At 54.7% G+C, this 24,279-nt stretch overlaps 1 protein-coding gene across 5 annotated transcripts; it reads left to right on the plus strand.

Annotated features, from left to right (window-relative positions):
• Positions 1-1,076: 1,076 nt before the first annotated feature.
• fxyd3 (FXYD domain containing ion transport regulator 3) lies at positions 1,077-22,005 on the plus strand. 5 transcript variants are annotated; one of them, XM_073055433.1, is made up of 10 exons: positions 1,077-1,233; positions 1,829-1,874; positions 11,637-11,666; positions 12,874-12,906; positions 13,376-13,450; positions 14,120-14,156; positions 19,001-19,050; positions 19,916-20,673; positions 20,743-20,763; positions 20,800-22,005. In XM_073055433.1, exons 2-8 carry the CDS (start codon positions 1,835-1,837, stop codon positions 19,933-19,935), a joined length of 285 nt encoding a protein of 94 aa, XP_072911534.1. In that variant the 5' UTR covers positions 1,077-1,233; positions 1,829-1,834; the 3' UTR covers positions 19,936-20,673; positions 20,743-20,763; positions 20,800-22,005. The 5 variants fall into 5 exon arrangements, with proteins under 5 accessions (XP_072911534.1, XP_072911542.1, XP_072911531.1 ...); XM_073055441.1 differs by having other exon boundaries at positions 19,916-20,595; positions 20,655-20,699; positions 20,743-22,005; XM_073055430.1 differs by having other exon boundaries at positions 19,916-20,697; positions 20,743-22,005.
• The last annotated feature ends 2,274 nt before the right edge of the window (positions 22,006-24,279 follow it).

Below are 24,279 nucleotides of genomic sequence, written 5' to 3' on the forward strand. Positions count from 1 at the left end.
TACAATGTACTGTGTATGGGTGAGTGTTAAACTCCCTGAACCCCTGGATTCGATCCCAGCCTATAACCCACTCCCGGGGATCTGTTATTCTATATGTACAATGTACTGTGTATGGGTGAGTGTTAAACTCCCTGAACCCCTGGATTCGATCCCAGCCTATAACCCACTCCCGGGGATCTGTTATTCTATATGTACAATGTACTGTGTATGGGTGAGTGTTAAACTCCCTGAACCCCTGGATTCGATCCCAGCCTATAACCCACTCCCGGGGATCTGTTATTCTATATGTACAATGTACTGTGTATGGGTGAGTGTTAAACTCCCTGAACCCCTGGATTCGATCCCAGCCTATAACCCACTCCCGGGGATCTGATATTCTATATGTACAATGTACTGTGTATGGGTGAGTGTTAAACTCCCTGAACCCCTGGATTCGATCCCAGCCTATAACCCACTCTCGGGGATCTGATATTCAATATTTAACTCTGACCCACTGAATTAAATCGGGGATCTGTTACTCTATACCCGTATATGAACCCCCCGAACCGCTGGATGAGATCCCAGCCTGTGACCCTCTCCCAGGGAGATTTTATGGGTTGTCTAATCCCGGAGAATGGAGTCGGATTTGCGACGAAAAGGGGGCGGCGAGGACGCAGAGAGCGTAACCATTGTAAGTATTCTTTTCAACAGGTTTCGGAACTCAGGGAAGGGGGTGAGAACTGTACATCCGCGGTCCCTGGAAACATATGCTTTTGAATCCTGTGGGAGGGGCGGTGAAGAGGGAGCCCCGCGCTGTAGGAGGGGCGGAGGAGTGCGCTCTTCTCAGGGGGAGGGAGCACCGCGCTGCGGGTCAGAGACCGGCGCTGGGTTCCCTCTCCCCTCGCACAGCAGGACAAATTTAATGGGCCAAGTGGCCTTCCCCACTGCCAATGTTATAATTTATCCAAAACTACACGCAGCGCGGTGAAAAGCGAGCGGAACCGCAGAAATCGACAGGATGGCTGCATAGCCGGAATGAACCGCGTTGTAAACGTTGTACACACAAAGGGTTAATCTCCCTCCCTCCCTCCCTCCCTCCCTCCCTCGTCCCCGCCTCTCCGCTTTGGGTGTGGGTGAGAGCGTTTGTCGAGCAGAACTGTTGATCGCACTACCGTCTCCCTCTCTTCGCTGCGAGTTTAAAATCTTGCTTCTCTCCCCCCCCCCTCCCGTGTTGGCCGGAGCAAACATATTTTCGTAAGTTTTAAACCCTGTTGCGCCTACATCTGGAATCGAGCCTGATTTTTGCGTCTTGTTTTTTTTTCCCCGTCTGGGGCCTATATTTTATAAGGGAACCATTTTCTTCACGTCCTGTTTATTTTTGGGATCCGTGGGCTGTTTTGAATATTTTTCGGGTGTGTAGAACAGTGAAATACAAAAATCAGTTCGTAATCGCATTTCCGAGGGATTTCGGAGTACCCGGATCGGTGCTACAACGAGTGTTTGTGTGTGAACGAGAGAGAGAGAGAGAGAGTGCGTGTCTGTGTGTTTTCCCAATGGAAAATGCCTGGAATATTTTAAGCTTACAAGCCATTACAGTACGCGCCCGATCACTGCCTCTTGGGAGTAGGATTAGGCGCTTCTTACAATTCAATTCACTCCTTGGTGGTGGGGTGGTGGGGGGTCGATGTGGAGGGAGTTTTGGAGGGTGGGAGGGCGCGGGGAAAGTTGTGAAACTTTGCTCTATCTGGGGGCGCTGGGCGGGCGAGGGCGGTGAGTGTGTGACCTTGGCCGGGTCACGGTCGGAGGGGAAAACTTCCGTCTCGGTGATACCTCTCCTTGTTGGACCCAGGACACCATGTTGGGAGCGCCGGCTGGCATCGTGGTTCTCGTGGCTGGTGAGATACCGACTTTATTCCTCTTGTTTTGGGCTGTTTGTCTGTTGATGTGAGCGACTCTTTCCCCCTCGGTCCCTCCACAAACGTCCCGTTTCCCCGTCTCTCCCCTCCTGTGTTCCTGTCTCTCACTCCCCCGCCTGTCTCTCACTCCCCCCCATCCTCATCTCTGTGAGCCCCACCCCTCTCTGCCTCTGTGACACCCTCCGGTCCCTGCACCCTCTGTGACCTCCTTAAACCTCTCTTCGGCCACTTGGGCCCTAAATTGCTCCAACCCTAGAACCCCACCCTCTGACAACAGTCCTGGGACACCTCTTGAGGCGGGTTGTCGGGCTGGGCTGTGAGGGACTTGGGAGGGAGGGTTTCGATGGACCTTGATGCTCTGAGGAACGTTAACCTTGGGACTTGTGGAAAAACACTTGGCTCTGGGCCCTGGTTTTATGGTCAGGAGAAACAATCGGTGCACCTGATGCCTTTTACGACTTAATGAGGACTTGAAGGAAGTCAGCAGATCCCTTCCTTGCCCAGGATAGACATGCATCCCGCCATAGGCTGTTCACCTTGTACAGGAGGAAAGGTCAAAGGCAAAATCTGCATTGCTGTGGGGCTGGTCCGAGGTCTAGTATGCACCCTGTGGGTAGAATGGCCTGTGGCGATAAGGCCTCTCGGGGATTCGGAGATTTGATTCGCTCAGAGAGGCTGTTGGGTGAATCTGTGGAATTTGTCGCTGAAGGCCGAGTCATTGGGTGCATTTGAGGCAGGGGTTTGCTAGGTTCTTGATCTGCCGGGGCTTCAAAAGTTACAAGCGGTCAGGAGAGTGGGGGTGAGATGGATGATGTATCGGATGGAATGGTGGAGCAGGCTAGATGGGCTGAATGGCCTCGTTCTGTTCCTATGTCGTGGTTTGTTCTGTGCGGGAAGAGCGGGTGGAGGTTGTAACGGGCACTGTGAAGTCCGCAGATTTCAGAGCTCGGGATCATAGCCTCCAGAGGTGTTGTACGGACAGAGAGGCGGCAGGCAGGCAGGCAGGGAATGCCCTCAGAGGGAGGTGACAAAGGCAGGGGGAAGGGTGGGGAACTTCACCCTACCCCTTCCCCACCTGCCGTCACTCACACTGACGTGGATCTGGTGGGACCTTGCTGTGCACTCCTGCCCCATCACGATCATCTGTTTTCAAACCGGAACCTGTGCCCATTCACCGCGAGAGAGCTGAGGGGTGGGTGGGGTCCGGGGAATGGGAAATACTGGGGGTGGGGTTGGAGCTATGTCTGTTCCCCGCAAAGGTTTGAGCTGGACTGCATGTTAACAGGCTCTTTGGCCCAATTCGTACGTCCCTACCTGAGCTGGACACATCTGCCGATATTTGACCTAAATCCCGCTAAGCCTTTCTTATCCATGCACCTGTCCCAAGTGTCTGTTAAACATTGTGATTCTACCCCCACTTCAGTGTCCGGGGTAGGATCGGTCGATGGGAGAGGGGACGTCTGGGGTAGAGTAGGGTTTTGTTTATGTTGGCTGGGGCAGTGGGAAGATCAGGCAGAGTCCAGAGACTGCAGAATGAAGTGTCACAGTTACAGAGAAAGTGCAATGCAGGAAAATGATAAGGTGCAAGATCATAACGAGGCAGATTGTGAGGTCAGGAGTCCGGCTTCTCCTGTTTGGGAACCGTTTAATAGTCTCAGTCTCAAGCTGTCCTTGAGCCTGGTGGGACGTGCTTTCAGGCTTTTGTATTTTCTGTCTGACGGGAGAGGGGAGAGGGGAGAATGTCCGGGGTGTGTGGGGTCTTTGGTTGTGCTGGCTGCTTTACTGAGGGAGTGAGAGTGAGGACAGAGGCCATGGAGGGGCGGCCATTTTCTGTGAGGTGCTGAGCCGTACCTCCATCACACCAGCAGAACGGTCGCCATACCAAGCTACTCCCGGGTAAACGCTGCATCCTTCTACCCTTCTTTATGCCCCTAATGGTTTTGTCCACCTCTATCAGGCCCCCCCACCCCCCCTTAGCCCTCTTTACACCACCGAGAGCAAACCCAGCCTCTCCCGTCTCCTTGTCCTGGGGAATCTCCTCTGCGTCCTCTCCAGTGCAGTCATCTCCTCCCCGTGCTGAGTTCGACATCCACAGAGAGTAAACAAACATCCTTTAAAGTGTCACCCAGATATCCTTGTCTTTCCTCCCCCCACCACCAATCCATCCACAGCCACGAGGTAGGAAGGTTACCTCAGGGTGGAGAAATCAGGAAGTGATCCAGAAATCTGGGAGGGTCCCGCCCTTGGAGAGTAGGGATTGGGAAGGAGGCGATGGATGGGCGGAATTTCGTTGATTGTGGGTCTGTGGGACTCTTGTCCAGTGGAAGGTACAAGATAGGGGATCTAACAGAGATGAAGTGTTCAGCAGAACTCAGGAAAACAAAGCATGACAAACAAGAACCTTCCCCACCCACCCCACCAATGTGGATGGTCACCCAGGCTTCAGGCTTCAGGCATCTGCTTCTAACTGGCCGTCACAGTTCGATGTTCAGTAGAGACTCTGAACCGGAGATTGATCGGGACCAGACAAAACTGTTTGTTCATTGGGAAAGAATTTGCCTTCAGTTCAGTTTGAACCACTGAGTAATTTTGGGTTGTAATTGAGAAAGAGCAGACAGTTAATTGTAGCCTGTGAATAACAGAGAGGGTGTGGATTTGGTTTTCTCTGCAAAAGGTTTCAAGGTCAGGAGCACAGATGTCTTCGATAGTTGAACCAGGAGTTGATGAGAGAGCAAGTGAAGTGCAGTATGTGGACACTTAGATCTGCGTCTGACCCCGGGAGTGTGTGATGGGACGGTGTGGAGGGAGCTTCACTCTGTGTCTGATCCCGGGAGTGTGTGATGGGACGGTGTGGAGGGAGCTTCACTCTGTGTCTGACCCCGGGAGTGTGTGATGGGACAGTGTGGAGGGAGCTTCACTCTGTGTCTGACCCCGGGAGTGTGTGATGGGACGGTGTGGAGGGGGATTCACTCTGTGTCTGACCCCGGGAGTGTGTGATGGGACGGTGTGGAGGGAGATTCACTCTGCGTCTGACCCCGGGAGTGTGTGATGGGACGGTGTGGAGGGAGCTTCACTCTGCGTCTGACCCCGGGAGTGTGTGATGGGACGGTGTGGAGGGAGCTTCACTCTGCGTCTGACCCCGGGAGTGTGTGATGGGACGGTGTGGAGGGAGCTTCACTCTGCGTCTGACCCCGGGAGTGTGTGATGGGACGGTGTGGAGGGAGATTCACTCTGTGTCTGACCCCGGGAGTGTGTGATGGGACGGTGTGGAGGGAGATTCACTCTGTGTCTGACCCCGGGAGTGTGTGATGGGACAGTGTGGAGGGAGCTTCACTCTGTCTGACCCCGGGAGTGTGTGATGGGACGGTGTGGAGGGAGCTTCACTCTGTGTCTGACCCCGGGAGTTTGTGATGGGAAGGTGTGGAGGGAGTTTCACTCTGTGTCTGACCCCGGGAGTGTGTGATGGGACGGTGTGGAGGGAGTTTCACTCCGTGTCTGACCCTGGGAGTGAGTGATGGGACAGTGTGGAGGGAGCTTCACTCTGTGTCTGACCCCGGGAGTGTGTGATGGGACGGTGTAGAGGGAGATTCACTCTGTGTCTGACCCCGGGAGTGTGTGATGGGACGGTGTGGAGGGAGTTTCACTCTGTGTCTGACCCCGGGAGTGTGTGATGGGACAGTGTGGAGGGAGTTTCACTCTGTGTCTGACCCCGGGAGTGTGTGATGGGACGGTGTGGAGGGAGTTTCACTCTGTGTCTGACCCCGGGAGTGTGTGATGGGACAGTGGGAGGGAGCTTCACTCTGTGTCTGACCCCGGGAGTGTGTGATGGGACAGTGGGAGGGAGCTTCACTCTGTGTCTGACCCCGGGAGTGTGTGATGGGATGGTGTGGAGGGAGCTTCACTCTGTGTCTGACCCCGGGAGTGTGTGATGGGACGGTGTGGGGCGAGCTTCACTCTGTGTCTGACCCCGGGAGTGTGTGATGGGACAGTGGGAGGGAGCTTCACTCTGTGTCTGACGCCGGGAGTGTGTGATGGGACGGTGTGGAGGGAGTTTCATTCTGTGTCTGACCCCGGGAGTGTGTGATGGGACGGTGTGGAGGGAGTTTCACTCCGTGTCTGACCCCGGGAGTGAGTGATGGGACAGTGGGAGGGAGCTTCACTCTGTGTCTGACCCCGGGAGTGAGTGATGGGACGGTGTGGAGGGAGCTTCACTCTGTGTCTGACCCCGGGAGTGTGTGATGGGACGGTGTGGAGGGAGATTCACTCTGTGTCTGACCCCGGGAGTGTGTGATGGGACAGTGGGAGGGAGCTTCACTCTGTGTCTGACCCCGGGAGTGTGTGATGGGACAGTGGGAGGGAGCTTCACTCTGTGTCTGACCCCGGGAGTGTGTGATGGGACAGTGGGAGGGAGCTTCACTCTATGTCTAACCCCGGGAGTGTGTGATGGGACGGTGTGGAGGGAGATTCACTCTGTGTCTGACCCCGGGAGTGTGTGATGGGACGGTGTGGAGGGAGCTTCACTCTGTGTCTGACCCCGGGAGTGTGTGATGGGACGGTGTGGAGGGAGATTCACTCTGTGTCTGACCCCGGGAGTGTGTGATGGGACGGTGTGGAGGGAGTTTCACTCTGTGTCTGACCCCGGGAGTGTGTGATGGGACGTTGTGGAGGGAGATTCACTCTGTGTCTGACCCCGGGAGTGAGTGATGGGACAGTGTGGAGGGGGGACAGTGTGGTGGGAGTTTCACTCTGTGTCTGACCCCGGGAGTGTGTGATGGGACGGTGTGGAGGGAGCTTCACTCTGTGTCTGACCCCGGGACTGTGTGATGGGACGGTGTGGAGGGGGATTCACTCTGTGTCTGACCCCGGGAGTGTGTGATGGGACGGTGTGGAGGGAGATTCACTCTGCGTCTGACCCCGGGAGTGTGTGATGGGACGGTGTGGAGGGAGCTTCACTCTGCGTCTGACCCCGGGAGTGTGTGATGGGACGGTGTGGAGGGAGCTTCACTCTGCGTCTGACCCCGGGAGTGTGTGATGGGACGGTGTGGAGGGAGCTTCACTCTGCGTCTGACCCCGGGAGTGTGTGATGGGACGGTGTGGAGGGAGATTCACTCTGTGTCTGACCCCGGGAGTGTGTGATGGGACGGTGTGGAGGGAGATTCACTCTGTGTCTGACCCCGGGAGTGTGTGATGGGACAGTGTGGAGGGAGCTTCACTCTGTCTGACCCCGGGAGTGTGTGATGGGACGGTGTGGAGGGAGCTTCACTCTGTGTCTGACCCCGGGAGTTTGTGATGGGAAGGTGTGGAGGGAGTTTCACTCTGTGTCTGACCCCGGGAGTGTGTGATGGGACGGTGTGGAGGGAGTTTCACTCCGTGTCTGACCCTGGGAGTGAGTGATGGGACAGTGTGGAGGGAGCTTCACTCTGTGTCTGACCCCGGGAGTGTGTGATGGGACGGTGTAGAGGGAGATTCACTCTGTGTCTGACCCCGGGAGTGTGTGATGGGATGGTGTGGAGGGAGCTTCACTCTGTGTCTGACCCCGGGAGTGTGTGATGGGACGGTGTGGGGCGAGCTTCACTCTGTGTCTGACCCCGGGAGTGTGTGATGGGACAGTGGGAGGGAGCTTCACTCTGTGTCTGACGCCGGGAGTGTGTGATGGGACGGTGTGGAGGGAGTTTCATTCTGTGTCTGACCCCGGGAGTGTGTGATGGGACGGTGTGGAGGGAGTTTCACTCCGTGTCTGACCCCGGGAGTGAGTGATGGGACAGTGGGAGGGAGCTTCACTCTGTGTCTGACCCCGGGAGTGAGTGATGGGACGGTGTGGAGGGAGCTTCACTCTGTGTCTGACCCCGGGAGTGTGTGATGGGACGGTGTGGAGGGAGATTCACTCTGTGTCTGACCCCGGGAGTGTGTGATGGGACAGTGGGAGGGAGCTTCACTCTGTGTCTGACCCCGGGAGTGTGTGATGGGACAGTGGGAGGGAGCTTCACTCTGTGTCTGACCCCGGGAGTGTGTGATGGGACAGTGGGAGGGAGCTTCACTCTATGTCTAACCCCGGGAGTGTGTGATGGGACGGTGTGGAGGGAGATTCACTCTGTGTCTGACCCCGGGAGTGTGTGATGGGACGGTGTGGAGGGAGCTTCACTCTGTGTCTGACCCCGGGAGTGTGTGATGGGACGGTGTGGAGGGAGATTCACTCTGTGTCTGACCCCGGGAGTGTGTGATGGGACGGTGTGGAGGGAGTTTCACTCTGTGTCTGACCCCGGGAGTGTGTGATGGGACGTTGTGGAGGGAGATTCACTCTGTGTCTGACCCCGGGAGTGAGTGATGGGACAGTGTGGAGGGGGGACAGTGTGGTGGGAGTTTCACTCTGTGTCTGACCCCGGGAGTGTGTGATGGGACGGTGTGGAGGGAGCTTCACTCTGTGTCTGACCCCGGGACTGTGTGATGGGACGGTGTGGAGGGAGATTCACTCTGTGTCTGACCCCGGGGAGTGTGTGATGGGACGGTGTGGAGGGAGTTTCACTCTGTGTCTGACCCCGGGAGTGTGTGATGGGATCGTGTGGAGGGAGCTTCACTCTGTGTCTGACCCTGGGAGTGTGTGATGGGACGGTGTGGAGGGAGCTTCACTCTGTGTCTGACCCCGGGAGTTTGTGATGGGACGGTGTGGAGGGAGTTTCACTCTGTGTCTGACCCCGGGAGTGTGTGATGGGACGGTGTGGAGGGAGTTTCACTCTGTGTCTGACCCCGGGAGTGTGTGATGGGACGGTGTGGAGGGAGCTTCACTCTGTGTCTGACCCCAGGAGTTTGTGATGGGACGGTGTGGAGGGAGTTTCACTCTGTGTCTGACCCCGGGAGTGTGTGATGGGACGGTGTGGAGGGAGTTTCACTCTGTGTCTGACCCCGGGAGTGAGTGATGGGACGGTGTGGAGGGAGCTTCACTCTGTGTCTGACCCCGGGAGTGTGTGATGGGACGGTGTGGAGGGAGCTTCACTCTGTGTCAGACCCCGGGAGTGTGTGATGGGACGGTGTGGAGGGAGCTTCATTCAGTGTCTGACCCCGGGAGTGTGTGATGGGACGGTGTGGAGGGGGAGTGAGGAAGTGGGTCGGAGTGAAGAGTGATACAACAAGGAATCGGGTCCTTGGACCACCTCGTCCATGGCAATACCCGTTGAATCTCATCCCAGTTGCCTTGTTTGACCCTGATCTCTATAAACTTCTCCTATCCAAGTCTTTTCGATATTATTAACATAACTGCTTCAACTAATTCCTCTGCCAACTCATTCCACATACAGGCAGTCCTCTGGGTGAAAAAGTTGCCCCATCAGATTCCTAGGAAACGGCTCCCTTCCCACCTTAAAGCTGTGCCCCCTGGGTGTTAATGGGCTCTGAGACTTGGCACTCAGCCCGTCCCTGCCCCTTGTGACCCCTCAGGTCACACTTCAGGGAATAAAGTCCCAAACTCTCTCCATAAATCAGTTCCTGTCAATGACGTTGGAAAACTCTTCAGCGCTCTTTCCTGCTTAATGAAGGGGAGGGGTTGCAGCCAAACCTGAATCACAATGAGATTCATTACACACTACACACTGCTTTACAAAGATTGCACCATCTATCCATGTCCACTTAGAATACAGAACAGTGCGGTCCCTTAGCTCTCTGTATCAGACCAACCTGTTAACCTTCTCTAAGATCTATGTAGCACTTCTCTCCCGCATAGACTTCCCGTTTTCTTTCATCCGTGTGCTTATCCGAGAGTCTCCGGGATATCCCTAATGTGCCAGCCTCTGCCACCTCCCCGGTAGTGAGTGCCACACACGCACTGCTCTCTGTGTAGAATAAAAAAACTTACTTCTGACATCTCCACTTGTCTTCCCTCCAAACACCTTAAAATTATGTCCCTCTGTCTTAACCATTTCCGTCTTGGGGAAAACAAATTCTCTGGCTGTTCACTCAATTGATTCCTCTTCATCATCATGTACACCTCTTATCAAGTCACCTCTCATCACCCAGTCAGAAAAGGCCTTGCTCCCTCAGCCTATCCTCATACGACATGCTCTCTAATCTCCTCCGCACCCTCCCTAAAGTTCCCAAACCCTTCCTGTAATGAGGTGACCAGAACTGAACACAATACTCCGGGTGGGTCGATCCACAGTTTTGTGAAGCTGCAACATCACCTGGCAGTAGATGTTGTCAATGTTACAACACAAACAACCATTTTCATGCCAAGAATGCGATCGCAATGCAGGGAGTGAGAGCAAACTCCCACCGGACACTGCCCGGACTGGAGGACTCTAGTTATGGGGAGAGATCGGGTATGATTCCCCTGGAGTGAAGGAGGCTGAGAGGCTTACGGAGAAGAGGAATAGATCCATCCCTCCATCCCTTCCTCCCTCCCCTCCCTCCGTGAGGATAGAGAGACAGTCTTCTCCCCTCAGGTAGGGAATCAAAGATCAAGGTAGATCTATTCTCAGAATAAGCAGGAATTAATGCAGTAAAATCTTACAAAGACCTCTCCAAAAACAAAGACTGGCAGCAACCAAGGTGCAAAAGCCAAACTGGAATCGGACAATGATACTGAGTTGTAAAGAGTCCATCGAAGTGTGTGGGGGTTGTAGAGCCTTCAGAGTAGCACTGATTGAAGTTAACCAGCCGGTTTAGGAGCCCGGTGGTAATAACTTGACGATCTGGTGGTGTGGGTCCTGCCTGATGAGAGCATGGCCTGGATGGTGGGGGCGGGGGGGTCTTTCATACATCAGTGCCTTTTGTAAATGAGCTTGGTGGTGGGAAGGGTTTTGCCTGTGAAGGACTGGCCTTAGGTGTGGGCTCGATGATTTAAAGGGGATCCGGGGAGGAAGTTCCTCACACCGAAAGCAGATGCAAGAAGGATCACGTAACGGACTGACAAAGATTTATGTGCGGGGGGCAGGGGGGGGGGGTTGTTCTGGAGAAGGGAGGTAAACACTTGAGAGTCAGAGCTCTGCTTGGGTTTTGACCTTGATTGTGGGCCAAGGACGAGCATGAGAAACAGCGACTAGATGTCAGATAGCATCAGCAGTCAGCCGGGGGAGGAATCCAGCCTGCAGGCAGGTTGGTAAATCCAGTTTGTCGACAGACTGAGGCTCGGACACCCGCCTGCCGGATCCGGGATGAACCTGCCATGATTCAGTGCTCCGAAGCGCAGACTGGTAGAGATATCAAATCTTCCCGAGGAAATAGGGGCGAACAGGGAACACAATGAGCTCCAGTGTATTCAGACAGGTTTTAGACAGTGTCACAGTGTTACGCTCCATCTCCACCGGTACCGAACCCCGGTGTTTTACAGCGACGGACCCGTCCCCATCGGTACCGTACCCCGGTGTTATACAGTGACAGACCCATCCCCACCAGTACCGAACCCCGGTGTTATACAGCGACGGACCCATCCCCACCGGTACCGTACCCTGGTGTCACACAGTGACAGACCCATCCCCATCGGTACCGTACCCCGGTGTTATACAGTGACAGACCCGTCCCCACCAGTACCGTACCCCGGTGTTGTACAGTGACGGACCTGTCCCCACCGGTACCGTACCCCAGTGTCACACAGTGACAGACCCGTCCCCACCGGTACCGTACCCCGGTGTTACAGTGAACGATTTGGGGATGTTGATCCTGTGTGGAGTTGTGTTCTGGAGTCCGAGGGTGTTGGTAGGAGTAGGAGCCGAGGTTCCGTGTCTGTTTAATGCTCTTCGTTTCCTTCCTCAGCCGCCCTCGGAGTGCACGCCACAGAGCTGGGTGAGTGACTCCCGTGATCCCGGCCGGAATACTCTCCTGCCGGGAACACACCCCGAGCCCACGGACGACCTGTGTCTGCGTCGACTTTGGAGTGTGGGAAGCGGGTGTGACCCCTGCCCATCGCATGCAGTCTGGCCCCCAGGGATGTGGGCTCCCCTCCCCATGGTGTGGGGGGGAGGCAAAGGAAGAAGGGAGGGGAGGACTGAGCATGGGGGTTGAGGGAGGGGTGGACTGAGAATGGGGGTTGAGAGAGGGGTGGACTGAGAATGGGGGGATAAGGGCAGAGGGGAGGGGTGGGCTGAGCATGGGGGGTAAGGGCAGAGGGGAGAGGTGGACTGAGAATGGGGGGATAAGGGCAGAGGGGAGGGGTGGACTGAGAATGGGGGGATAAGGGCTGAGGGGAGGGGTGGACAGAATGGGGGATAAGGGCTGAGGGGAGGGGTGGGCTGAGAATGGGGGGATAAGGGCTGAGGGGAGGGGTGGACTGAGAATGGGGGGATAAGGGCTGAGGGGAGGGGTGGACAGAATGGGGGATAAGGGCTGAGGGGAGGGGTGGACAGAATGGGGGATAAGGGCTGAGGGGAGGGGTGGACTGAGAATGGGGGGATAAGGGCTGAGGGGAGGGGTGGGCTGAGCATGGGGGGTAAGGGCAGAGGGGAGAGGTGGACTGAGAATGGGGGATAAGGGCAGAGGGGAGGGGTGGACTGAGAATGGGGGGATAAGGGCTGAGGGGAGGGGTGGACTGAGAATGGGGGGGATAAGGGCTGAGGGGAGGGGTGGACAGAATGGGGGGATAAGGGCTGAGGGGAGGGGTGGACAGAATGGGGGGATAAGGGCTGAGGGGAGGGGTGGACAGAATGGGGGGATAAGGGCTGAGGGGAGGGGTGGACTGAATGGGGGATAAGGGCTGAGGGGAGGGGTGGACTGAGAATGGGGGGATAAGGGCTGAGGGGAGGGGTGGACTGAGAATGGGGGATAAGGGCTGAGGGGAGGGGTGGACAGAATGGGGGGATAAGGGCTGAGGGGAGGGGTGGACTGAGAATGGGGGGGATAAGGGCTGAGGGGAGGGGTGGACTGAGAATGGGGGGATAAAGGCAGAGGGGAGGGGTGGACTGAGCGTGGGGGGGGGGGGTACAGGCGGACAGCCTGGTGTCAGAGGGGAGGTGTCAGATTGCACGTGTACTGACCTCTTCCATTGCCTCTGCAGGCGAATGGCAAGATGGGAGCCGCTTCACTTACGGTGAGTCTCTGTCTCATGGGAACGGGCTGTGGCTGGGTCGGATCAGACTCGTAGCGAGCGTGGGGCCACACACCGTGGGAGGGGGCGGTGACAATGCAGCAGAGAATCAGTCACGGATATAGGGGTGATGGGGGGGGGCGGGGGGCGGTTTCTCATCTCACAACTTCCGCTCCCCCATCTCCCCTTTCTCTGCATACCCTCCACTCCTCTCCCCTCCCTCCTCCTGCCTCCCCCTCTCCTCCCCTTCCCCGTCACCCCTCTTCCCCATCCCTCTGCCCCTTCATCCCCTCTCAACCTCCCTCATCCCCATATCTCTCCTCACCCCCCTCATCCCCTCTCCAACTCCCCTCCTCCTTCACCAACGCTCTCTTTCCCCTCCCCCTCCCCGTGGGGCACTTTCCTGCCACCCCAGTACAGGAAGGAGGGGTGAATGTGGTTCTACACCTGACTGTGCCGTCTGCACCCACAGATTACTACAAACTGCGCGTGATCGGGCTGGTGGCAGCCGCCGTGCTCTGCGCCATCGGCATCGTCATTCTGCTGGGTAAGGGCGCTAACGCGGTTAAACCGTGGTCGGAGCGGCCATGCTGGTGCGGGGCATGTGCACGCCGACCTGCTTGGCCAGAGCAGGCCCTGGCAGGGTTTGCTGCGGGCCGGGGGGAGCACGTTGATGGGTTGGAAGGAAACAGACTTTCACTCGACCCTCTAACCTACCTGGCCTCTCTTCACCTCATCCGCAATCTTCCTGCCCACTCGACTCCCCCCAGTACACCCTTTGTCGCTGTCACACGGAAGTGGGCGCGGGTGAAACACAATCGATTGCAGATTCCGGAGCGGCTGTTTTCTCTGAGTCAGACCTCCTCAACAAAGAGTCCCTGTTCACACACCCTGGGTCTGATGTCAAACAATGGTGAAGGCCTCTCGGACAGCTGAGGGCCTGCCTGGGCATAGGGGATACAGAGATGCTGAAGGGTTTAGGGGATGGAAGGAGTCACAGAGGGGGAGAGAGGTGAACGGATCGCAGCGGGTCACAGATGAAAAGGGGTGTAGGGGCAGGAGGGGTTCATGGGGTTGGGGTGGGGTGTAGGGGCAGGAGGGGCTCACAGAGACAAGGAGGGGTGCACTGATTTAGACTGAGTTGAGGTAGCTCAGTTGTTAACTTTGCCCCTGACGTGTTATCTGATCTGATAACAGTTTTATCTTTGTTCTGTAGCTGGCAAGTGCAGATGCAAGTTCAACCAGAAGAAAAGGTAAGTGTGTGTGTGTCTGGGTGAGTGTGTGTGTGTGTCTCTGGGTGTGTGTGTGTGTGTGTCGTGTGTGTCTGGATGTGTGTGTGTGTGTGTGTCTCTGGGTGTGTGTGTGGTGTGTGTGTGTCTGGATGTGTGTATGTGTGTGTGTCTCTGGGTGTGTGTGTGTGTCTCTGGGTGTGTGTGTGTCGTGTGTGTGTCTGGATGTGTGTGAGTGTGTCTGGATGTGTGTGTGTGTGTGTGTGTGTGTCTGGGTGAGTGTGTGTGTGTGTCTCTGGGGGTGTGTGTGTGTGTCTGGATGTGTGTGTGTGTGTGTGTGTCTCTGGGTGAGTGTGTGTGTGTGTCTCTGGGTGTGTGTGTCTGGATGTGTGTATGTGTGTGTGTCTGGGTGAGTGTGTGTGTGTGTGTGTCTGGGTGTGTGTGTGTGTGTCTGGATGTGTGTGTGTGTCTCTGGGTGAGTGTGTGTGTGTGTCTCTGGGTGTGTGTGTGTGGTGTGTGTGTCTGGATGTGTGTATGTGTGTGTGTCTGGGTGAGTGTGTGTGTGTGTGTCTGGGTGAGTGTGTGTGTGTGTCTGGGTGAGTGTGTGTGTGTGTCTCTGGGGGTGTGTGTGTGTGTCTGGATGTGTGTGTGTGTGTGTCTCTGGGTGAGTGTGTGTGTGTGTGTCTCTGGGTGTGTGTGTGGTGTGTGTGTCTGGATGTGTGTATGTGTGTGTGTCTGGGTGAGTGTGTGTGTGTGTGTCTGGGTGTGTGTGTGTGTCTCTGGGTGTGTGTGTGTCGTGTGTATGTCTGGGTGTCTCTCTCTGGGGGTGTGTGTGTCTGTGTCTGGATGTGTGTGTGTGTCTGGGTGTGTGGTTGTGTGTGTGTGTGTGTCTCTGGGTGTGTGTGTGTCTGTGTCTGGATGTGTGTGTGTGTCTGGGTGTGTGGTTGTGTGTGTGTGTGTGTCTCTGGGTGTGTGTGTGTATCTGGATCTATGTGTGTTTGCGTTTCTGTGTGTGTCTTGGAGTGTGGATGTGTGTGTGTGTCTGTGTCTGGGTGTGTGGTTGTGCGTGTGTGTGTCTCTGGGTCTGTGTATGTGTGTGTCTCTGGGGGTGTGTGTGTGTGTGTAGGTCTGGATGTGTGTGGGTGTGTGTCTGGGTGTCTCTCTGGGTGTGTCTGTGTCTGGATGGGTGTGTGTGTGTGTGTCTCTGGGTGTGTGTGTGTGTCTGGATGTGTGTGTGTGTGTGTCTCTGGGTGAGTGTGTGTGTGTGTCTCTGGGTGTGTGTGTGGTGTGTGTGTCTGGATGTGTGTATGTGTGTGTGTCTGGGTGAGTGTGTGTGTGTGTGTGTCTGGGTGAGTGTGTGTGTGTGTCTGGGTGAGTGTGTGTGTGTGTCTCTGGGGGTGTGTGTGTGTGTCTGGATGTGTGTGTGTGTGTCTCTGGGTGTGTGTGTGTGTGTGTCTCTGGGTGTGTGTGTGGTGTGTGTGTCTGGATGTGTGTATGTGTGTGTGTCTGGGTGAGTGTGTCTGGGTGTGTGTGTGTGTGTCTCTGGGTGTGTGTGTGTCGTGTGTATGTCTGGGTGTCTCTCTGGGGGTGTGTGTGTCTGTGTCTGGATGTGTGTGTGTGTCTGGGTGTGTGGTTGTGTGTGTGTGTGTCTCTGGGGGTGTGTGTGTCTGTGTCTGGATGTGTGTGTGTGTCTGGGTGTGTGGTTGTGTGTGTGTGTGTCTCTGGGTGTGTGTGTGTATCTGGATCTATGTGTGTTTGCGTTTCTGTGTGTGTCTTGGAGTGTGGATGTGTGTGTGTGTCTGTGTCTGGGTGTGTGGTTGTGCGTGTGTGTGTCTCTGGGTCTGTGTATGTGTGTGTCTCTGGGGGTGTGTGTGTGTGTGTAGGTCTGGATGTGTGTGGGTGTGTGTCTGGGTGTCTCTCTGGGTGTGTGTGTGTCTCTGGGTGTGTGTGTGTGTGTGTGTGTCTGGGTGTGTGGATGTGTGTCTGGGTGTGTGTGTGTGTGTGTGTCTGGATGTGTGTGTGTTTGCGTTTGTGTGTGTGTGTGTGTGTCTGGGTGTGTGGTTGTGCGTGTGTGTGTCTGTGTCTGGGTGTGTGGTTGTGCGTGTGTGTGTCTGTGTCTGGATGTGTGTGTGTGTGTCTGTGTCTGGATGTGTGTGTGTGTGTCTGTGTCTGGATGTGTGTGTGTGTCTGTCTCTGGGTGTGTGTGTGTGTCTCTGGGGGTGTGTGTGTCTGTGGATGTGTGTGTGTCTGTGTCTGGGTGTGTGTGGATGTGTCTGTGTGTGTCTCTGGGGGTCTGTGTGTGGGTGTGTGTGTGTGTCTCTGGGTGTGTGTGTCTCTGTCTGGATGTGTGTGTGTGTCTCTCTCTGGGGGTGTGGATGTGTGTGTGTGTCTCTGGGGGTGTGTGTGGATGTGTGTGTGTCTCTCTCTCTGGGTGTGTGTGTATCTGGATCTATGTGTGTTTGCGTTTCTGTGTGTGTCTTGGTGTGTGGATGTGTGTGTGTGTCTGTGTCTGGGTGTGTGGTTGTGCGTGTGTGTGTCTCTGGGTCTGTGTATGTGTGTGTCTCTGGGGGTGTGTGTGTGTAGGTCTGGATGTGTGTGGGTGTGTGTCTGGGTGTCTCTCTGGGTGTGTCTGTGTCTGGATGGGTGTGTGTGTCTCTGGGTGTGTGTGTGTCTGGATGTGTGTGTGTGTGTGTCTGGGTGTGTGTGTGTCTGGATGTGTGTGTGTGTGTCTCTGGGTGTGTGTGTGTGTGTGTCTGGGTGTGTGGATGTGTGTCTGGGTGTGTGTGTGTGTCTGGGTGTGTGTGTGTGTGTCTGGGTGTGTGTGTGTTTGTGTGTGTGTGTGTGTCTGGGTGTGTGGTTGTGCGTGTGTGTGTCTGTGTCTGGGTGTGTGGTTGTGCGTGTGTGTTTCTCTGGGTGTGTGTGTGTCTGTGTCTGTATGTGTGTGTGTGTGTCTGTGTCTGGATGTGTGTGTGTGTCGGTGTGTGGATGTGTGTGTGTGTCTGTCTCTGGGTGTGTGTGTGTGTCTCTGGGGGTGTGTGTGTCTGTGGATGTGTGTGTGTCTGTGTCTGGGTGTGTGTGGATGTGTCTGTGTGTGTCTCTGGGGGTGTGTGTGTGTGTGTGTGTGTCTCTGGATGTGTGTGTGTCTCTGGGTGTGTGTGTGTCTCTGTCTGGATGTGTGTGTGTGTGTCTCTCTGGGGGTGTGGATGTGTGAGTGTGTTTGCGTTTCTGTGTGTGGATGTGTGTGTGTGTCTCTGGGGGTGTGTGTGGATGTGTGTGTGTCTCTCTCTGGGTGTGTGTGTGTGTGTCTGTCTGGATGTGTGTGTGTGTGTATCTGGATGTGTGTGTGTTTGCGTTTCTGTGTGTGTCTCTGGGTGTGTGTGTTTTGGTGTGTGTGTGGGTGTCTGGGTGTGTGGTTGTGCGTGTGTGTGTCTCTGGGTCTGTGTGTGTCTGTGTTTGGATGTGTGTGTGTGGATGTGTATGTGTGTGTCTCTGGGGGTGTGTGTGTGTGTAGGTCTGGATGTGTGTGGGTGTGTGTCTGGGTGTCTCTCTCTGGGTGTGTCTGTGTGGATGTGTGTGTGTGTGTCTGGATGGGTGTGTGTGTCTGGATGTGTGTGTGTGTGTCTGGGTGTGTGTGTATCTGGATGTGTGTGTGTTTGCGTTTCTGTGTGTGTCTCTGGGTGTGTGTGTTTTGGTGTGTGTGTGGGTGTCTGGGTGTGTGGTTGTGTGTGTGTGTGTGTCTCTGTTTCTGGATGTGTGTGGGGGTGTGTCTGGATGTGTGTGTGTGTATCTGGATGTGTGTGTGTTTGCGTTTCTGTGTGTGTCTCTGGGTGTGTGTGTTTTGGTGTGTGTGTGGGTGTCTGGGTGTGTGGTTGTGCGTGTGTGTGTCTCTGGGTCTGTGTGTGTCTGTGTTTGGATGTGTGTGTGTGTATGTGTGTGTCTCTGGGTGTGTGTGTGTGTGTGTGTAGGTCTGGATGTGTGTGGGTGTGTGTCTGGGTGTCTCTCTCTGGGTGTGTCTGTGTCTGGATGTGTGTGTGTGTCTGTGTCTGGATGGGTGTGTGTGTCTGGGTGTGTGTGTGTCTGGATGTGTGTGTGTGTGTGTGTCTGGGTGTGTGTGTGTCTGGATGTGTGTGTGTTTGCGTTTCTGTGTGTGTGTGTGTGTTTCTCTGGGTGTGTGTGTCTGGATGTGTGTGGGTGTGTGTCTGGGTGTCTCTGGGTGTGTGGTTGTGTGTGTGTCTGTGTCTGGATGTGTGTGTCTGTGTGTGTCACTGGGGGTCTGTGTGTGTGTGTGTCTCTGGGTGTGTGTGTGTCTGTGTCTGGGTGTGTGTGTGTGTGTCTGGATGTGAGTGTGTTTTTGTGTTTCTGTGTGTGTGTTTGCGTTTCTGTGTGTGTGTGTCTCTGGGTGTGTGTGTGTGTGTGTCTGGGTGTGTGGATGTGTGTGTGTTTGCGTTTCTGTGTGTGTGTGTGTCTGGGTGTGAGTGTGTGTTTGTTTCTGTGTGTGTGGGTGTGTGTGTGTTTGCGTTTCTGTGGATGTGTGTTGTGTGTGTGTCTGGATGTGTGGGTGTGTGTGTGTTTGCTTTTCTGTGTGTGTGTGGATGTGTGTTGTGTGTGTGTGTGTGTCTCTGGGTGTGGATGTGTGTGTGTTTGTGTTTCTGTGTGTGTGTGTGTTTGCGTTTCTGTGTGTACGTGTAGGGTCTGTTCCTGTGATGTCCTGTACTGTCTGTACTGTGTTCCTAGTATTATAGTGCCTGGGATAGTAACTCACATTGTCTCCCCCTACTCTCCTCCCCTGCCCTCCCTCTTTGATCCCCCTCCTCCCGACCCCCTGTCCCCCCCTCCCCTGCCAACCCCCCCCCCCCGCCTCTCTGCAGGAGTCGCTCAAACAGTGGAGTTCCAACAGCGCAGCATCTCCTTCAGTCAGGTAGGGGGCTGCGCTGGGCGAGGGGGCGGGGGTGTCCAGTGGACTGCAGATCGGGGAGAGGGTGTGCCGTGCTTAGCTGGGTACGGCTGGGTCCTTGCCAACCCGGGGCGCTGGCACACGGGGGGGTGGGGGGGGCTTGTCTGTCATGAAGAGTCTCGGCTACCCAGTGATCTGGTTATTGTGGGCACGTGGGCCGAGACACAGTGATCTGTGTGCCACCCAGACAGATTATTCAGTACATCGAGGTAGTACAGAGGAAAGCTGAATGCAGTGTCACAGTTACAGAGAAAGTGCAGACAGACAATAAGGTGCAAGATAGATTGTGAGGTCAGGACTGCCTGTAACAGCCGGGTAGAAACTGTCCCGGTGGTACATGCTATCAGGCATTAGTATCTTCTGCCCGATGGGAGTGGGGAGGAGAGGAGACGTCCGGGTCTTTGGTTGTTGCCTTTCCGAGAAGCGTAGACGGAGCCCGTGGAGGGGAGGCTGGTTTCCGTGATGTCCACAGCTCTCTGCAGTTCCTTGCGGTGTCGGGCAGAGCAGTTGCCCTATCGAGCGGCGATGCCCCCAGACCGGATGGGAAGATTGATGGGGGTCAGTAGGGAATTGCCTATTTTCTTCATCTAGTGAGGAAAGTTCATTGGTGAGTGTTGGGCTATTGGCGATACTTACACCTGGGGACTCGAAACCCTCGTCCCGCTTGATCCCCGGCACCGTTGTCACAGACGGGAACGTGCACACTGTCCCCATTCCTGAAGTCAGTGGCCAGCAATCTCGTACTGCTGATGTTGAGGGAGAGGTTATCTTGACACTGTGTCACTGGACTCTAAGCCAGACATCTAATTCTGAACTTCTGTCCTCACAGGAGAAGCAACTGAGTGTTAAAGCCAACCTGTATCTCCCACAGAGAGGAACAGAAGCACTTTCCCAGTGTGTACATGTTCTGTGTGTGTGTTACCCGTTTAAAATCAGTTCAGCTCCCAAGTGCCGTGTCCGTCAAAGTATCTAATCAGTCTTCCTCGGGGTGGGCAGAAATGTGTGACCCTTGTGTTGTACAGGACTGCCCTGGTGTGCTGTGTCCGTGCGCGCGTGTTGAAATCACTGTTTAGAAATTCCTATTTGCACATATTCTTATTTTAATACTCATGATTAAAGACTGTAAATCTGTTTCAGCTTGTGTCTCCTGATGTTGTTATGGTCGGTGGCATTCCTCTCCGTACAGCACTGTGAAATAGTGGTTAGCTGGTTGGGGGCACAGGCCACCAACGGCAGCTCACCAGAGTCCTCAGTCCTGGGTCGGTCTTTCGAGTTGTCCCCATGTGTAACCCAGCTTCTGGGGGTTAGCTTCAAAGCTGCATCCCCAGAGAGAGAGAGAGAGAGAGAGGTGTGAGTGAGAGAGGGTGTGTGTGTGTGTGTGAGTGAGAGTGTGTGTGTGTGTGTGAGTGAGAGTGTGTGTGTGTGTGAGTGAGAGTGTGTGTGTGTGTGAGTGAGTGTGTGTGTGTGTGTGAGAGGTGTGTGAGTGAGTGTGTGAGTGTGAGTGAGAGTGTGTGTGTGTGTGTGAGAGAGGTGTGTGTGTGTGAGAGAGGTGTGTGTGTGTGAGAGAGGTGTGTGTGTGTGAGAGAGGTGTGTGTGTGTGTGAGTGAGAGTGTGTGTGTGTGTGTGAGTGAGAGTGTGTGTGTGTGTGTGAGAGAGGTGTGTGTGTGTGAGAGAGGTGTGTGTGTGTGAGAGAGGTGTGTGTGTGTGAGAGAGGTGTGTGTGTGAGAGAGTGTGTGAGTAAGGGAGAATTAGTGTGTGTGTGAGTGAGAGAGAGAGTGTGTGTGAGTGAGAGAGAGTGTGTGTGTGTGTGAGTGAGAGAGAGAGAGAGTGTGTGTGTGTGAGTGAGAGAGAGAGTGTGTGAGTGAGAGAGAGAGTGTGTGTGAGTGAGAGAGAGAGAGTGTGTGTGTGTGTGAGTGAGAGAGAGAGTGTGTGAGTGAGAGAGAGAGAGAGTGTGTGTGTGTGAGTGAGAGAGAGAGTGTGTGAGTGAGAGAGAGAGTGTGTGAGTGAGAGAGAGAGTGTGTGTGTGTGAGTGAGTGTGTGTGTGTGTGAGAGGGTGTGAGTGAGAGAGAATTAGTGTGTGTGTGAGTGAGAGAGAGAGAGTGTGTGTGTGAGTGAGAGAGAGAGAGAGAGTGTGTGTGAGTGAGAGAGAGAGAGTGTGTGTGTGTGAGTGAGAGAGAGAGTGTGTGTGTGTGAGTGAGAGAGAGAGAGAGTGTGTGTGTGTGAGTGTGTATTAGAGAAAGCAGGCTACAGTATCTGTTTTATGTTAGAACAGTCCAGATCCCACTCCAGTCTTTGGTACAGTACCATGGAGATGGTCAATTTTGCTATAATCTACTGCATACAATGTGATGTATATCTACAGAATCTACTAGATGTACCAGCCTTCTGTGTACAGAGTCCACTTCAACAGTTTGTGACCTCTAGCAAGTAGTCTTGCACCAATTGAAACAGACTGGGGCAGCAAAAGGAGCTGCCGCGAATTCTGCTGCTAACAGCTGGCTTTGCCCACCAATAACAGCAAGCATAGTCGCCCAGTAAAAATGGTGATGGCGTAAACGTGAAAGTTTGTGTGCCTTGTCTATGTACTGCTACTCAACTCCTGTTATCACCTGTCTTATCCACTCTGCCTTCCAAAATACCCCCAGCTGGTGGCAGAATGTAAATGCAGTGTGCCCTCTGTAACAGCGCTGACGGATTGACATGGCTGGGATGGAATATGGGACGACAGGTTATATATGGTGATGAGGAGAGACTGATATTTGCAGAAATTATGTACTGATCTCTATCACATTTTAAATTGCTGTACCCAATGTTTAATTCCTGTGATATTTGTGAATTAACAAAATAATCTTAAATGTTTTATGATTTATAATAAGTGACGCACTTGTATTTAACCAAATAAATGGGGATTGGCTAATAGTTTCCAAGTTTTTCATTAATTACAAATAACATTCTACAAAAATGCTTTCATGTGAGATGGGAACTGTGCACGGTGCTCCCGGTGTGGGTCTGACCCAGGGACACGGACACTGGAACTGTGCACGGTGCTCCCGGTGTGGGTCTGACCCAGGGACACGGAGACAGGCACTGTGCACGGTGCTCCCGGTGTGGGTCTGACCCAGGGACACGGAGACTGGGACCGTGCACGGTGCTCCCGGTGTGGGTCTGACCCAGGGACACGGAGACCGGGACCGTGCACGGTGCTCCCGGTGTGGGTCTGACCCAGGGACACGGAGACCGGGACCGTGCACGGTGCTCCCGGTGTGGGTCTGACCCAGGGACACGGAGACCGGGACCGTGCACGGTGCTCCCGGTGTGGGTCTGACCCAGGGACACGGAGACCGGGACCGTGCACGGTGCTCCCGGTGTGGGTCTGACCCAGGGACACGGAGACCGGGACCGTGCACGGTGCTCCCGGTGTGGGTCTGACCCAGGGACACGGAGACCGGGACCGTGCACGGTGCTCCCGGTGTGGGTCTGACCCAGGGACACGGAGACCGGGACCGTGCACGGTGCTCCCGGTGTGGGTCTGACCCAGGGACACGGAGACCGGGACCGTGCACGGTGCTCCCGGTGTGGGTCTGACCCAGGGACACGGAGACCGGGACCGTGCACGGTGCTCCCGGTGTGGGTCTGACCCAGGGACACGGAGACAGGCACCGTGCACGGTGCTCCCGGTGTGGGTCTGACCCAGGGACACGGAGACAGGCACTGTGCACGGTGCTCCCGGTGTGGGTCTGACCCAGGGACACGGAGACCGGGACCGTGCACGGTGCTCCCGGTGTGGGTCTGACCCAGGGACACGGAGACCGGGACCGTGCACGGTGCTCCCGGTGTGGGTCTGACCCAGGGACACGGAGACCGGGACCGTGCACGGTGCTCCCGGTGTGGGTCTGACCCAGGGACACGGAGACCGGGACCGTGCACGGTGCTCCCGGTGTGGGTCTGATTGAAGTTTTGCTCTGGGTTGACAGAACGTTACAGATCTGCACTCTCATTCAAGTTATCTAATAGAAATAGCAGAGGTCCCAGTACAGAACCCTGTGGGACGCCCCTGATGTCAGACCTTTGGGAGGAATCAGTTCCGTTGATCACAACCCTCTGTCCTCTGTGGACAATTGTGAACTCCTACGGCCAAGTCACCAGCGATCCCTTGCTTCCCCTGTAAGCGTTTGCCAGTGCTGGAATCTGCCGATAGCACCAACAAGCCAGACAGTCTCGGGCTAAGGCAAACAGACTTTTAACAAATTGGTGATTGCAATTTTTGGAAGATTATGCAGACAAGGTTATAATTACTGAGACACAAAACAGGAAAGTACATGTCACCTCTTGTGGTCCAGTTCTGAGGAGCAATTCGCGTTCTCCCTCCGCCCCCTCCCTCCCCCTTTCCCCCTCCATAGAACATTACAGCACAGAAACAGGCCTTTTGGCCCTTCTTGGCTGTGCCGAACCATTTTTCTGCCTAGTTCCACTCACCTGCACCTGGGCCATATCCCTCCATACCCCTCTCATCCATATACCTGTCCAAGTTTTTCTTAAATGTCAAAAGTGAGCCCACATTCACCACATCATCTGGCAGCTCATTCCACACTCCCACCACTCTCTGTGTGAAGAAGCCCCCCCAATGTTCCCTTTAAATGTTTCCCCCTTAACCTATGACCTCTGGTTTTTTTTCCTCCCCTAAACTCACTGGAAAAAGCCTCCTTGCATTCACTCTATCTATACCCATGATAATTTTATATACCTCTATCAAATCTCCCCTCATTCTCCTACGCTCCAGGGAATAAAGTCCTAACCTATTCAACCTTTCTCTGTAACTCAGTTTCTCAAGTCCTGGCAACATCCTTGTAGACCTTCTTTCAACCTTGTTAATATCCTTCCTGTAATTCGGTGACCAAAACTGCACACAATACTCCAAATTCGGCCTCACCAATGTCTTCTACAACCTCACCATTACGTTCCAACTCTTATACTCAATACTTTGATTTATAAAGGCCAATGTACCAAAAGCTCTCTTTACAACCCTATCCACCTGTGACGCCACTGTTAGGGAATTTTGTATCTGTATTCCCAGATCCCTCTGTTCTACTGCACTCTTCAGTGCCCTACCATTTACCTTGTATGTTCTACCTTGGTTTGACCTTCCGAAGTGCAATACCTCACACTTGTCTGTACTAAACACCATCTGCCATT

The sequence above is a fragment of the Hemitrygon akajei genome, chromosome 1 (genome assembly GCF_048418815.1).
Source record: "Hemitrygon akajei chromosome 1, sHemAka1.3, whole genome shotgun sequence".
NCBI classification, from domain to species: domain Eukaryota; kingdom Metazoa; phylum Chordata; class Chondrichthyes; order Myliobatiformes; family Dasyatidae; genus Hemitrygon; species Hemitrygon akajei.

Excerpts from the sequence above, each read along its gene's own strand:
- fxyd3 (XM_073055430.1), top strand. The coding sequence starts at position 1,835 with ATGTTGGGAGCGCCGGCTGGCATCGTGGTTCTCGTGGCTG. Across the intron at positions 11,667-12,873 it reads AGTGCACGCCACAGAGCTGG|GCGAATGGCAAGATGGGAGC; the intron begins GTGAGTGACTCC and ends TTGCCTCTGCAG. Across the intron at positions 13,451-14,119 it reads CGGCATCGTCATTCTGCTGG|CTGGCAAGTGCAGATGCAAG; the intron begins GTAAGGGCGCTA and ends TTTGTTCTGTAG.